Genomic DNA, 15,262 nt, shown 5'->3' with positions numbered 1-15,262 from the left:
TTTGAGACTACAATCAGCCTCGGAGATCAATTGTGCATTTCTGAATTTTTTTGCTAATTTGACCTTACTGCAGCTTTGTCACTGCAGTTCGAAGCTATGGTTTAATAGCAATGAGTAGTTACGAAGCATATGAGGATCCTAACAGCGTGGGTACCATTCTGCTACGAAATAAGATGTGCTCTTTACTTTCACAACCGTTCAAATTGTTATCTGTAGGCACTTTGTGCGAGTACCTCGTTCATTATACGAGGTTTCCGCCCGTGAATAAAAGATTTTGGTTAGTAATAACAGCATATTGTACACTCCGAATCACACTTGTCGAGTGGTCGAGGGGCCGGCTGCGGACTGAACGCGCGTTCGAAGCAGTGGCAGCTACCGGGTCCTATAGATACGTTTGTTCTATATTATTATGCAGCGTAACAATATAGCACCTAGTCGAAGCATGCGAGAAAACCCGATACAGGCAAAACAGTTCCCAACATATACACACTCAGCTGCTCATGATGCACGTCGAATGTTTGAGCAGCCAAGAGATCCGCATACTGTAGTTGTCGCTGCCCCGAAAGGCTACACAGTTGTTCTTCGACGACCTTGTATGAACTCAGGTCGCGTAAATTTGCGATTGTACGGGCAAATATATCTACAGACAAGGCACCCATATTCAAACGGAGTGAAGCATTATTAGCGCTACCGGTTGCATTATGAATCAGGTAGTGTGCATGGTTAAAGGTCTTGCATGTGCAAACGTTTTGTTGGGAATCCAAAGTGAGGGCAACCGGGACGACACATTGAATAAAGATCAAGGGCGACGATGTTTCACTCGAGCGCGAAAAGCTGAACACAACCTGTAGCACAAACAAAGCTTGAAGAAAGTGGAGAAGAGTGCCGAAAGTTGTCGGGCATAGGTGCAATGGGTAGACAAGAACATCACGAAGGTTCCCAAGCCAATGCGGACGTCATAAAAGAGGATGAAATGCCTGCGTTACAGTTAAAAGTAAAGTCGCTCCGAGATTAATTACTGGAGGAGAGGAATACAACGTAAATGGTGGCTACCGCTCTACAGGACGTGTAAAGAACAAGAAAATGCGACAACGCCGAGGGAAGCGCTTTGCATTTTGATGCTGTGAATGTCTGATCCTTGCAGCAAAGCTTCTACTGCGCAAATACTCACCACTCCGCATGGTGCTAGCCAGGGGAAAAAAATGACGTATATTTTTAAAATATTGCCTGCGCTTAGCGGACGAGACGGCTCAGAGATAAGCTAAGAGATACAAGAAGCACTAGAGTTTAGGTTTAGGTCCACAAAGGGCTTAATATACAAGAAGAGACTGTAGGATTCAGGAAGAAGGGCGACCAAATAGATCTGTCAAGATAAACTTTTCATAAGTTTTGACTTGAAAAGAGCTGACGACTCTGAATTGCCGCCATGCGCGTGACACCCAGACAGAGAGGCAGGCTTTACCTCGCGTTAGAGAATCGGTGGTAAACGTATATTAAAACTTGTCGCAAATAAATTGGTTTTCATGGTGTTTTATGATTAGCGCAGTCATTGGTCACAATGGTCGCAATACGGTGAGCTAAACGAAGGGGATAAGTACACATACATAGAGTTGTCAAAGAGAACAATTTATTTGGAAATATGTTAGCTGGTGATACAAGCGAAAAGTAATAAAAAACGATCGTAGCGAAATGTGGAGCACTGATGGGGTGCAACAGGTACGAGCAAGTGCTTTCTTTCTTTCTTTCTTTCCTTCTTTCTTTCTTTCTTTCGGTTTATTCAACGCAAACTTGGCACAAAATTACCTTTGAAAACACGACTAAAGGCTGAGGAAATGCCTGACTTGGCCTCGCCACCCTGGCCGCAGAGCAGCTACAGGTATAATTCTAAAATTTTAAAAGTGGGAGCGTGGAAAGCTCTTACTTCTCGGTATTTCGAGGTAGCTTGGCTGCACTATTCGGCCACAATCTGCGGCCTAGCATCTCCTGCGTGCAACAAGAGGTCTGCAAGTGCCCATGATTCCACCGGAAGGCACACTCACCGCCGAACCGGGGATGCCTGTGCATTCTCTGCCGAGGCAAAGCCCATTCCCATTCCCGCCGAGGCGCCTCGACCACGGGAATGGTGTCTTCTGTACTTTCAGGGACTGTAGGTTTGTACTGCATTAGGTGGAATCATATTCAAAACAATTATGATTGGCTCTGCTATGGCAAACACCAGAGACCAGCGGAGCTGGGAAAAGCCCAGTAAAGTAGATGCAAACCATACACTTAGTTTAAACTTTAGCTGGGCTTCCACCATCTCCGCTGGTCCTGTCTGTCATGAGTATCATGCTGCGTCAGAAAGCGCTAAAGAGCGCGCGGGGCACTGTGTTCGTAGTATTTAATGGCTAACTCACATTCTCGAAGGCAGAATAATGTCATGTTTTCACGCTCCCACTCGTTCATGTAACAATGTTCTTCCCATGTGAAGTTGCTATTTTTCAAAGCAAGCCTCGTATTATAAATGTCCATTATTGGCACGCCACCATACTCCAGAGCTCAATAATGACATGCGTATAAATTGTTTATTTGGGTGAAGGTTTTTCATGAGCCAACCTGTGTTGCAATGTTGCCGATTAGCGCAAGATACGCCTTTCTTTATCGGAAGTCTCTCGAATGTTGTCACTAGCACTGTCCGTTGTCTGTAGTCACCAAACCTTGTTAATCGGATTGTATGCGCGACGAGAATTGTGTAGTACTTTCTGGAAGCCACGCGAGTACCAGCCATTGCGCGGGAACCTTCGACTACTCCTGTATAAAAACCGATGCACTTGACCCGCAAATAAATTTTTTCACGATCGACGAGTGTGCTAGCGGCTATCACTGTGCTGAGTGTTACCTGTATTTCTGGGCGCAGATTCCCCCAACAAACAGTTAGTTTCGTGACTTGCGTTGTGCCACTGTAGTTGTTCGCCGTCACTACAACCTGACATTATTATATACCGACAGAAACAAGTGCGTCAGAATATCTTCTATTACACTCCAATACGAATATATAAACAATCATCTTCCTGATGCCAAGTGTAGACCCCGCAGCCATCGATATACATCTGTCAACGGCCGGCGACCTCAAAAGCGTGGTAAGCTCCATTGTAAACTCGCACCTCTATAACCACTTGGTCCGCATTCGAAGCAGTGACAGAACGTCGAATTCGCCGCGTACGTGACAGGCCTTGGCTTTAAGCCAACGTACCGAATTAAAGGTCAATTACGCCATGGTTCTCAGTTCTTTATATAATTACTTTTAGTTCGCAATACACACATTACCGACCGAACCGACCCGAGGAATAGCACGGTGTTCAGACTGTTGTCCTTGATCAGAAACATGAACGGGCGGTCAACGCTGAATCTTCTAGTGGAGCCTGGATAAGCCACTCTAGGCACCCTGAACACCCACCCCGTAGCAGCCGCGGCCTCTGGGCCCTTCTCATTCAATTCGAGGAAAGCCTTGTGAGTGACCTCAGTGACATACGGATTGGAATCAGATCGAGGCTCGAAGATTCTGAATTGATCCACCTTTCTTTCATCAAAGCGATCTTTGACTCCGAGTCCTTTGAGCGCTTTCGCCATGTTGGCGCTAACTTCGAGCTTGAACTTGGGGAAGGCAACAGCCACTAGAGGTCGGAGTGAGATTCGCGAGCGTCGTGCTCAGCCGGGCTTCCGTCAGCTCCTTCTCCAGGAACGAGAGTCCTTCCACATTGTTGGGCAGAACATCTATCATGGAAATTTATTCTTCTTCGTACGGCATACTTCGCACTTGTACTTCTTCGTTCTTGCTAACTCAAGCAAGCTTCGCGTACCTTTTTTTAATACTTCGGGAACTCCAGATGCCCATTGCGGGGGATTGGCCAAGAATCTGATGGCACTCAGTAAAGGACGCCTCGCAGAGGAGTCCCTGACTGGGTGTGTCGCGTACGGTCCATTTACAAATTAATGGCATTTGGGACCGGAGATTTCCGTTATTGCATGCAAGTAGCATGCTCGATCAGATTGCTTGGGAACATCTTAGCGTTGTCCAGGAGTCTGCGGGTGTTTTACGGTTGTACTTGAGTTCTTTCATAGTTTTCTAGGAGTATGCCGTTGTTCTTAAACTAGCACGGCATGGATCCAGAAGCCGGGAACTCATTACTATTATGGACTGTAATCGATTTTACTCAAGCATTATCTTGCTACACGAATTACACAAGGCAACATAACGCAAGAGAAAGTCATAAGGCATAAACTATCAGGCATCACCTCTGTTAGAAAATGTGTTTAGTAAACTACACATTGTTTGCTACGGAACATTGAAGAAACAATAGATTTTTACACTCGTAGAGACGTTGGAAGTAAATATTGCGTATGTGCAGCAATATATACCTTTTTTTTTGCTTAGCGTATTGTCCACATCGAGACATGCTGAAATTTACAGCAGATATTCGGCTACAATAGCTTGGAAGCTCAGTCTTTGAGGGCGTTCAAGAAGCTCTGAAGAAAAAAAAATGCGAACAGTTAATGTGTTTCCACTCCCTTTATTGGAGGAGTGAGAAATCTCAATAGAACAATGGGACCCATCTCATATGACACTAAATTTGTCTACTCGACCTTATACGCGGGAAGGTCGCCATCAAGGACCTCTGTCTATTATTGACCCCAAAAGCTTCTGGTTCTGGCTGCTTCGACACGATGTTTTTGAGACTACAAATGCCTCCAGGCAGGCATAAAAGAATTTCCGTGTTTGTCCTCTTCCTTTCAAAGAGTTGAGAGCCATATTTATTGCATCAGTGTTCCTGGCCTTGCCCTCAAAGAAGACGATGGATCTTTTTTTTTTTTGCATGCGCGTACACGTACAGTAGTACAGAAAATTAACTTGTGTAGGCCTTCACTGGGGTCTCTTGAAAATTGTTTTCTCGCAGACTCTGCGGCTTGTTGTTAGAGGATCTAAAATGACTGTCAAGCTCGGCTTCTTCGCACGTCAAGAAAATGAACTTTTCACTCAATTTGCTTGCTGTCTGTTGAGCCTCCACCTTCCATCATCACGCCTTTCTTTGCCATGGTTCTGAGGCAGTTCGTTTATCTTGCGCTGTACATGCTTGCATGTTGTTAATGTGCCTAAGAAAGGCTGTGGAGAATGTTATAACTATGCATGAACAAATAGCCAATTATCGCCAGAAAATCTGCAATTAAAATAATTACAAACGCATGTATCGCAGTTAGGGAGATTTGGGGCAGCGTTGTATACTCCTCCCTTCTACGTGCTATCCATCGTTCCAAGGGCGCAGGAGAAAGGAAAATCACTTTGCACGTGAAACAAACATTTATTAGTCGTTTACAAGCACAGTTACAGATAGCACTACACAAATGGATATTTAGAAGAATTGCTTCATTATCGCAAGTAACCTGCTTTCTTGCTTCCTGGCTGGGTAACAACACCACCACCAGTTGTTAACTTTTTGCAATCAAAATTGCTATTCTTTTCATTCCCCATACTTCTCTACCTTAGCGGCCAAAGATTCTGAAAGATAGTATATGTACGATGGCACTATTTTTCAGCGGTTCCTCATTTGCATATGCCTGAATGCGTTGAAAATATTTTAACTGCCCAATCCTGTTGACCACCCCAATACATTCGCGTCTTTTTTTATGCACCAATGAACGAGGGGCAACTTCATCCGAGATTAAACAGTCGAGCATATAATTACCAACAATAATTTAGTAAACACAATAATATAATCACAGAGTCATCAATGTGGTTAAAGAAATCATGGAGCCATTGGAGTCCGCCGATTCTTTTTCATGCGGTAAGCATCAAAACGTTTTCTAACCGACTGTTTATTGCATTTTTCGTACCTTTCTTGCATTCCTTTTGTTTTCGTTGAGTTGTAATTACAGGATAGTACCCTAAAGGTTTGTCCAAAGTTATTATACGGCCATTCCTATTTCTTTCCTTAAATCAGAGTTTGAATCGTTAAGATTAATGCCTATCATGTGTTTGGTGGTAAGTGTCATAAAGCTATTCTCGTCGAACATAAGGGCATTCAGAACATGTGCTACGTTTCAAAATAAACTACAAAAACACTTGTTACGTTTGCATGCTACTGCCATGCTCAACGGCCACTTTTTGAATTTCCTGTTCACGAAATGTCCTTATTGAGTATCATTCCTTCGACATTATCTAAAGGAATTTACAGTTCAACTGTTCCATTCAATATGGATTATTTTGTCCAAATGCAGTGAAGTTGTACCATTAGGAAGCAAGCTTTTTTATCGCCTTCACGGATTTTCTTATCCCACTTTGCCAAATTGGTGCTGGCCACTGCGCAGCAAGTTGCCCACGCGCAGTGCCGACAAGATAGGTCAGCACCAATATCGCTGGAGAGAAGACGCTGATGCGCTGAGGGAGCTCGCCATAGACCAGCCTAGCACGCATAGAGCGAGTACCTAAATTAAGAAGAGCGGAACATTGCATCAATGACTTGTCGCGAAAAGAGCTGCACCCAGAAAGGAACGTCTCCAGCAGCTGCACCAGGAAGTAAAGAAGATGCCTCTCTTAATTTGGACAATGTCTACCACTTGTGAGGATATTTTTATTTATTTTTATTTTATTTATTTCAATACCCTAAAGGCCCTAGTGGGCATTACATAGGGGGGGATTTCAGGTGAGTACATAAATATAATGTATAAACAATATAAATAGAATACAACAATACTTAATACAAAACAGGAAAAAGAAAGAGCATGTTCATTTGAACCAAGGTGTCCAGAATAGCACAGAGAAAAAAATAATCTACAAAATACATTGATAACGAGTACACAGCAATTTGTTACATGGCCATTAAACCACTGATCATCAATACATTGGAAATAAGACTGCATAAATATAGCGTAGAAATTCCGCATATGAAACAAAGACAGGCAGATACAGGTTAGGAATGTTTTCCATTTTGTAAGTAACCCAGCAGCGAAGAGTGAAACATTGAAGCATCTGATATCTCGGCTATTTTAGACGGCAGGGAGTTCCATTCGTTTATGCACAATACTAAAGGCGAATTTTGGTACTTCTTCGTGCGGGCGAAAATGGGTGATACTTTGTGCGCATGATCGAGACGGGTTGAAGTATGAGGGGCTGGAAAAATGTGCGATTGGGCGAACGTTGTGTTGCTGTGGTAAAGTGAGTAAAAAAACAATAGTCGAGCATGTCGCCTTCGCATGACAAGCGTAGCTAGATCAAGTTCAGCTTTTAGTGATGAAACGCTTATGAAACGTGAGTAGGATGACGTGACAAACCGCGCGGCTTTGTTCTGTACCATTTCGAGCATGTTAGTCAGACCTGTCAGGTGAGGATGCCATATGATAGAAGCATATTCTAGAGAGGGCCGAATCAATGATTTGAAAGCGTGCAGTCTTGTATCTTTATTACTGAAATGCAAACGTCGTTTAAGTAGGCCGAGCTTCTTGAAAGCCTTATTGGTAACATGCTCGATGTGGGCAGCCCAGCTTAAATCAGAAGTAAGTATGACGCCCAGGTACTTAAATGACGTGACTTTTTCTATTACTATGTCATTTATTTTATAAGAGTTTGAACATGCAGAAGAAATGTTAGTAAATTTTAAGTGTTTGGTTTTTTCGACATTAATTTCCATTTGCCAATTACTGCACCATTCCTTTAACCTTGAGAGATCAGATTGTAGTTCTGCGACGTCGGCCATGCAAGTTATTTTCTTATAAATAACACAATCGTCTGCGAAAAGACGGATTGACGAACTTATGTTAGAGGCTATGTCATTTATGTATACTAAAAATAGGAGAGGACCCAGCACACTCCCTTGCGGTACCCCAGATGTTACTCGTGTCGGTTTAGATACGTAATCCTTAAGTTTAACTGACTGACACCGACTGTTTAGAAATTCCTGGATCCAAGCAGTCGTTCTCTCGTCGAGACCCAGACTGCGTATTTTTAACATTAGTCGATTATGAGGAACACGGTCGAAAGCCTTTGAAAAGTCTATGAAAATGGCATCGATGTAGGCGGACATATGTAGGGCTGTGTGCAGGTCTGTCACAATTTCGAATAGTTGTGTCTGGCATGATAATTTTTCGCGGAAACCATGCTGGGTGTTGAGAAGTAAATTGTTACGGCTCAGATGACCCATCACTTGTGAATATATGATGTGCTCAAGTACCTTACACGAAATGGACGTAAGTGAAATCGGCCTGTAGTTGTTAGGGTGATTTCTGCAGCCAGATTTGAATATAGGAACTACATATGCAGATTTCCAGTCGTCCGGTATACAGCCAGAATTAAGGGATTGCTGGAAGATTGATGCGAGCAGGTTAGCTGAATGGTGGCAGGTTAATTTAAGTAGTTTGGCGCTGATGCCATCTGGTCCGGGACTGGTTTTGTGAGGAAGCCGATTGATGGCGCTAGCAACGCCGTGTTCTGTAATTAGGATTGCTGGGAAAGGGTGTGAAAAGGTCAGCTGCGACAATGACAGCGAATCATTCAGTGGAAGTTCGTTAGTGAATACTTCAGTGAAGTGTTTATTAAATTTTTCGGCACACTGTTCAACCGCTAAAGTGCTGCCGTCTTCCCTCGTCAATACCGGTAATGAATGGATACTTTTAGGGTTCACGATATTCCAAAATTTTTTGGGGTCCGTTTTCATAAGGTTAGGGAGCGTATCATTAAAGTATTTGTCTTTAGCTTGGAGAATGACACTTTGTGTTAAAACAGCAATGTTTTCGTAGTCTGCCCAGTCTTGAGGACAGTTTGAGCGACTCGCTTTCCTGTAAATCCTTTTCTTCTTGTTAAGGGAACGTTTCACGTCTCGCGTGAACCATGGGTCATCTGTTCTAGAAGTTATAGTTACTTTAGGCACGCAAGCAGCTTCAATTTCTTTTAGTTTGTTCCGAAACAGGCACCAGTTTTCATAGGTTGTACGGTCGTCAAAATACTCGTAAAAATCGGCTGCAAAATCCTGTAGCATACTGTTCAACTTCGTTATGTCGGCACGCGTGTAGTTCAGTAGTTGTTTTTTAGTTTTTGATTTGTTTGCAGGTGGAAGTGAAACCAAGCAATGGACAGCCCTATGATCGCTGATTTCCTCGAGTACGCGTGTGTTAGCAATTTCAGGACTGTTAGTTAGAACTAGATCTAAAACGCTATCCTTCCGCGTAGGTTCATGTACAAGTTGTGTTAAGTTTTGATAAAGAATCAACTGAAGAAAGCGAATACATTCAGGCCGATTATTATGACTATGGGTAGACAGAGTGGACCAGTCGATTTCTGGATAATTAAAATCACCGCCTAAGAAGAAAGGAGAATTCGGAAATTTGTGCATGACTTGGTCAATGGCATCGCTCAGAAGATCTGTGAACTCTGAATTGCTGTCGGGGGGTCGATAACACGCGCCAATGACACAAGCGATGTGACCAATATGACAAGAGGCCCAGACTATTTCGAGAGGAGAGTCTACTGGGATAGGAGAGGGGTGGTATAATTCGTTAATCGCAATAACTACACCGCCACCTCGGCAGCCGATTCTGTCTTTGCGGAAGATAACGAATGAGGATGGTAATGAAAGCTCGCTGCTAGCGACGTCCTCCGAAAGCCACGTTTCAGTGCCGATAATTATATCTGCAGAACACGTGTGCACGATGGCTTTTAAAATGTCAGTCTTATGGTATATGCTACGAAAGTTAGCCAATAACATCGAAAATGAATCTATGGGTGAAGGAGCCTTATGCTGTGCCGCTGTACATCATTCGGCAGGTCGTTCAAGTCCTGAAGCTTGAGCCACCACGCCCCTGGCGGAGTCGAAATGGTAAACCTTGCCTTGTAGATGAAGTTTGTTAAAGCGCACAGAAAACCGTTCGTTGTCTGTGCGATTGCTCTTGGCGAACTCCCGCAGCTTTTTTCGTGCAAATTGAACACTTGGCGAAAAATCTTCTTCAAGCCAAACTTTTGGTGACTCCAGGTTTTTAAGCTTGTATGAGTTGCGCAGGGCATCTATTTTGGATTTAAAGTTTAGAAACTTAACAATGATTGGACGCTGAAAACCGGGACGACGCTGGCCAAAGCGGTGTGCCCGTTCAATATCCCCAGCTGTGATTTTGAGGTGATTAGTGAACAGATTCTTGACGATTTGTTCTGTTTCAGTGTAACCTTCGTGATCGCCTTCAGGAAGGCCTTTGATGATAAGGTTGTTCCTCCTCATTCTATTGTTCATGTCGTCAACCACATCAACCAACTGTCCACTTGTCTTGCATAGATTCGATTTCACTTCATTCACAGATTCAGTAACAGCGTCGAAGTTGTCTTTAAACTTAGACACGCTGTTCAAAGTTTTTTCAATAGTGGAAATCCGAGTCTTCAAGGCACTCACATGCTGCTTGATATCATTCAAGGTTTTTGTTGTTTCGTCGTGGCATTCTTTTACGAGGGTGAGCACATCCTCAGTTTTAGGGCCCGGATTAGCTTCCACGTCCCCCGCGCAAAGCAAGAGCAAGGCGAGGCACGTTGAAAGTAGGAGCAAAGAAGGCCTAGGGCAAGATGCGCTTATTACAGTTAGTTTAACACCAAAACGATATAATATAACACCAACACCAATATAATATGGAGGGAAGCGGGGCGGGGACATAAAATAAATCTGTAATCTGCAAATGGTGTAAGACGATGCAGAACGCAATATAAGGAGCACACAAATCTGCAATCTCATTGCTGGAGTGCAAGTATCACACAGGACTGCATTACAACGCCTGATGTCCCTTTTTGTTCCTTTTTGTACTACATAAGCTTGACGGCAAATTCCTCGAAGTTAAAAAGGTAACTATTTCGCCACTATTTCGGTAGTATTTTGAAGGGAGAAGATTTCTTGTCGCACGTTAAACAAAGTTGACGCAATGCGCTAGCTTCGTATCGTCGTTTCTACAGGCCTTCCGTGACCCATTTGTAAGCTGTAAGCGAAATGTATGAGTCTGATCCAACTGCTATTTCCGTTCTTTTCTCTATGGAACTTTTAAAATTATTTGGCCCTTACCCCCTTGATTATTACACCCTTGGTAATGAGGTGTAAATGTAGCCGAATTGGTTCAAGTTCGTTATCACGGCCGCGGAAAATGGACGGTGACACACTGAAATCCTGTGTACCTCTTTTTCTTTGTGTCACTCTCTTTTTTGTGCTGCCGTCACAACGATCCTTGTTAAGTGAGGTTTTGGTGAACGTCTCTCTGTGTCCCAGAATTTGACTCCCTGAGATGATAATATACCGCAACGTTGAATGAACTACACCTCATCTCGCCTTGATGTCATAACAAAAACGAAATCAGAGCCACCGCACATTAGGCGTAACGACCAACTTGCAGAGCCAACAATATTTGCAGCATGTGCCATACAAATTATACCGCACCATTTTGCCATTAACGAATTTGTTTTTGCCACCTCAAGATTCTGCCAGTCGGCATACCTGTGACGCTGGGTTCATACCATGACGCGCTCCGGAAGCATACAGTGACAAAATCGGGAGCGTAAAGATTACTTTGCAAGCACACAACGATGCGTCACACACTACTACACTTTGAGTATACTCTTAACAACGAGTGTAACCCTTGTGAAGGGTGTTGAAACAGCCTGTTTCTTTCTTGCTTGAGCCAATCAGAGAGAGCCTGAGTGCCATCTCAGCATGCCAGTTTTCTAAGTGCTGAATTCGACAGCTGAGCGAAATGTGGCTGTCGAACACGGCTGTCGACCAGCAAGCGGAGCTGCGTCCTGCCAAGTCCCATCTGTACCGAGAGCGGAACGTCCACTACCAATAGAGACGCTTTGCTTCCAGGCAAATGCTGCGCTAAGGACGCAATAATACCACGCTCAAAGACGATTAATAACTCCAGCTCTAAACGTGCAGTTTATTGGCTTTCAGGGATGCCATTCATGAATCATGGCACGCTATTTCTTGTTGGCAGGCTCCACAAATGATCCCATGAACAATAGAAGGTCCTGATCGTTGTCCTTGATCACAAACAGGAACGGATGATCCACCTCAATTTCTGTCAATAAACCTGGTTCAGGCGGGGCGCTATTGTAGCCGACCTCAGCCGTAGCGGCGGCAGCCTCCGTGCCGTCCTCGTCCACTTGGAGGAACGCCTCGTGAAAGATTTCAGACACCCAGGGCTTGCCGGTCTCAAAGATACCAGAGAGATCCGCGGTTTTCGGCGTGAACAAATCTTTAACGCCGAGACCTTCGAGGGTATGCTTGAGATTTTCACGAAGATCAAGCTTAAATTTGGGCAGGGTTAGTCTCACGTCGCCTAAGGAGAGCTGTGCAAATGCCGAGAGAAGCAGGGGCTCCGACAGTTTTTTCTCTACGAATTCCAGGCCTTCCAGTTCGTACGGAAGGAAGATTATCATCGAACACTTTCCTCCTTTGTACGGCAGTTCCACGGCGATTGAACTCAAGTCGTCAACATAGGCAAATTTGAACTTTCCCTCCTGGCGCATCATGGTGACTTCAACGTCCTTCTTGAGGCTGACGGAAAAGTTCCCAGGTTTCGAATAGGATGCTTTGAAAGGCGATTCCCAGACACCCTTGAAGTATAATGCGTTTACCAGCATGAAGACTGTAGCGTTGTTGACGCTACCGGAGGGAAGCAGGTTTTTGATCTTGGACGCAGTTTGTTTGAAGACCCAAGCGTTGGCCTCACCTCTGGCTGCCTCCGGGTTCTTACGAAAGTCCACCGATTCGATGTTTGCCTTATAAAATGTGTTCAGAAGCAACCGATATTGATTACGGACCTTAATCTCTCGATCGACATACATACCGTTTGCCATGTGGAAGGATACATTTGGGCCATAGCTCGACACGCCGTTTAGAAAACTCGAGAAGTTCTCGTCTATTTTGTCGTCACCGCATTCTTTGAGGTGAAGAGCGCCGAAAAGTTGCTTTGCAGTGTTGCCGCCGGCGCCGAACACGGTCATCAAAAGGGTGGTGCTTATGCTGAACGGGGAGCTGAGGATGTTTTCGTGCTTGTGTTCGGCACGTAGCTGCCAGTGCAAGCTTACGGCGAATCTGAGCAAGCAGGCGCCGAGCATTGGTGACGCCATAACTTCAGTATCCCTGAAAAATAAAAAATAATATAGAAAATGTAGATGAATAAAAGAGGACCGAGAAAAAAGAAGACGGCGACAATATTGTGATGGGCTTAGAGTAGACAAAACAAAAAGGCAAATGTATTGACCGAATATATACAAAGCGAAGCGAATGTAGTCCCGTTATGACAGCCACCAAAGAACCGTTCCCTTCTTTCCAGGCTCTTTGGTCCTTGTTTGGACGCCTTCCCGCCGCGTGGGCCTGTGTGCGAAGCTTCTGTCTCGCTACTCGGGTCCCTACAACGTTCTCCGCCAGCTCAGTGAAGTCACACACGAGTTCAACCCGGTGGACGGCAATTCATTCTCGTCTGTACCACCCCGTGGTATCGTTCACGTGACCCGTCTGAAGCCCTATTTCTTCGACAACGACAGCCTAAGCGCGGAGACGGCGCTTCCACCGGTGGGGGTCATATGTTACAAGCCATTCCCGTGCATTGGAGAAGGCGCCAGCAAGGGAATGAAGACGACGATCGAAGAAGCGCTCGTGTGGTTGTTGTTCCGCCATCTCGGCTGGATTCGGGTGACGCAGACTGCCTTCTACATACGAAACTGGGAAACAGGTCAGTAGGGCAGGAGGAAGTGACGGCGCACACCGAGTCCAGGCCCGCATTGGATAGCTCCTGGCGAACGATGGCTTGGACAAGCGTTACCATGGTAGAGCTAGACTCACAGGCACGGGAGCACGGGGAAGCACGTGACATAGCCTCAAGTTCACGGCGTATGGTCTTCGTCACGTGTTCCGCGGTTAGCGGCAGCTGTGGCACAGGTACGTCTTCGCACGATGATGTTGCTGCCATGTGGGGAAGTCGAGCGAACTGATGTGCAATGCGTTTGGTCTTAGCGTTTTCAAAACGCTTGCACTCCTTAATGATGGCATCTACTATGTCACAGTCCTTGCACATTAGCAGATTGAACGCATCATCTGCTATTCCTTTTAGCACGTGTCCCACTTTTCCTGACTCGGCCGTACTGTCATCCGCTTTGTGACAAAGGGCTAGCACATACTGTATGTAATACAGGTAGGATTTCGTCAATGTTTGGGCACGTGATGCTATCTGCTTCTTCGCCGCGATCTTTCGACCAAGAGACTTAGCTAACAGAGCACGAATCTTTTCTTTGCAGGTATCCCAGCTTCCAATTTCCTCTTAGTGATTCTGGTGCCACACCCTTGCTGCCCCTTGAAGATAAAATAGGATGTTGGCCAACATGACCGTATCATCCCATCGGTTGTTCTTACTTGCACTCTCGTAGATCGCCAACCAGTCTTCCACGTCGACATCATCAGTCCCACAAAACGTGCCGGGACTTCTGGGCTGGGCAACGACAACCGTTGACGTTGCGACAGTTGCGGTGGGAATCATCTCTTCGGTCATTGTGGAAAGAGCCAGGCGTCGGCCTGCTGCGGAGCTCCGTTGTATCGATTTGGTACCCCGCACCTCCACCAAAAATGTGACGGAGATAAGAGTAGGGAAAACAAAAGGGAAAATGTATTGACGGAATATATACAAAGCGAAGCCGAGATGGCGGAACAACAACCACACGAGCGCTTCTTCGATCGTCGTCTTCATCCGCATGCTAGCGCCTCCTCCAATGTACGGGAATGGCTTGTAACAATATACTAGTCACGAGCCTTCAGAAGTACTCTTGGATGCTTAATAAATCACCTGCCATAATAATGCCACCTGTAGCTAGTGGGTCGAGGGCAAGAGTAGGGTCAAGCCCAAAAGAACAAAGAAGACCGGGCGTTCTTCCCTTCTCGAAAGCCAGCCCCGACGGACGCGCTTTCCAGGAGCCAGCTGCTCTGCGGGTTATTAAACCCCCAAGAGTACTTCTGGAGGCTCGTGACAGTATATGCAATAGTTATAGGTAAAATGAGTTGACAAGTTGGTCCTTCTTTCGCGGGGCACCGCATATAGGTCGGAACTGGGGGCTGCTGCATTTATCGGAAATAACTCGGGGAACATCAAAGGGTAAGATTCACAGTCAGAAGTAGGAAGACAGCAGGTTTTAATAAGACAGCGAGATTATATTTTCAGCTGTGTTATAGTTATCTCGGAATGAACACATGTATGTACAACGTAGGGAAGGTGTCGTTACCGT

At 45.1% G+C, this 15,262-nt stretch overlaps 1 protein-coding gene across 1 annotated transcript; it reads right to left on the bottom strand.

The window, feature by feature from the left end:
- Positions 1 to 11,956: 11,956 nt before the first annotated feature.
- On the bottom strand, positions 11,957 to 13,116 carry LOC119458918 (serine protease inhibitor 42Dd). The gene has a single exon (XM_037720774.2). It carries the CDS (start codon positions 13,103 to 13,105, stop codon positions 11,963 to 11,965), a length of 1,143 nt encoding a protein of 380 aa, XP_037576702.2. The 5' UTR covers positions 13,106 to 13,116; the 3' UTR covers positions 11,957 to 11,962.
- Between the last annotated feature and the right edge of the window lie 2,146 nt (positions 13,117 to 15,262).

The sequence above is a fragment of the Dermacentor silvarum genome, chromosome 7 (genome assembly GCF_013339745.2).
Source record: "Dermacentor silvarum isolate Dsil-2018 chromosome 7, BIME_Dsil_1.4, whole genome shotgun sequence".
Classification (NCBI taxonomy): Eukaryota; Metazoa; Arthropoda; class Arachnida; order Ixodida; family Ixodidae; genus Dermacentor; species Dermacentor silvarum.
This window is presented reverse-complemented; position numbering and strand designations above follow the sequence as displayed.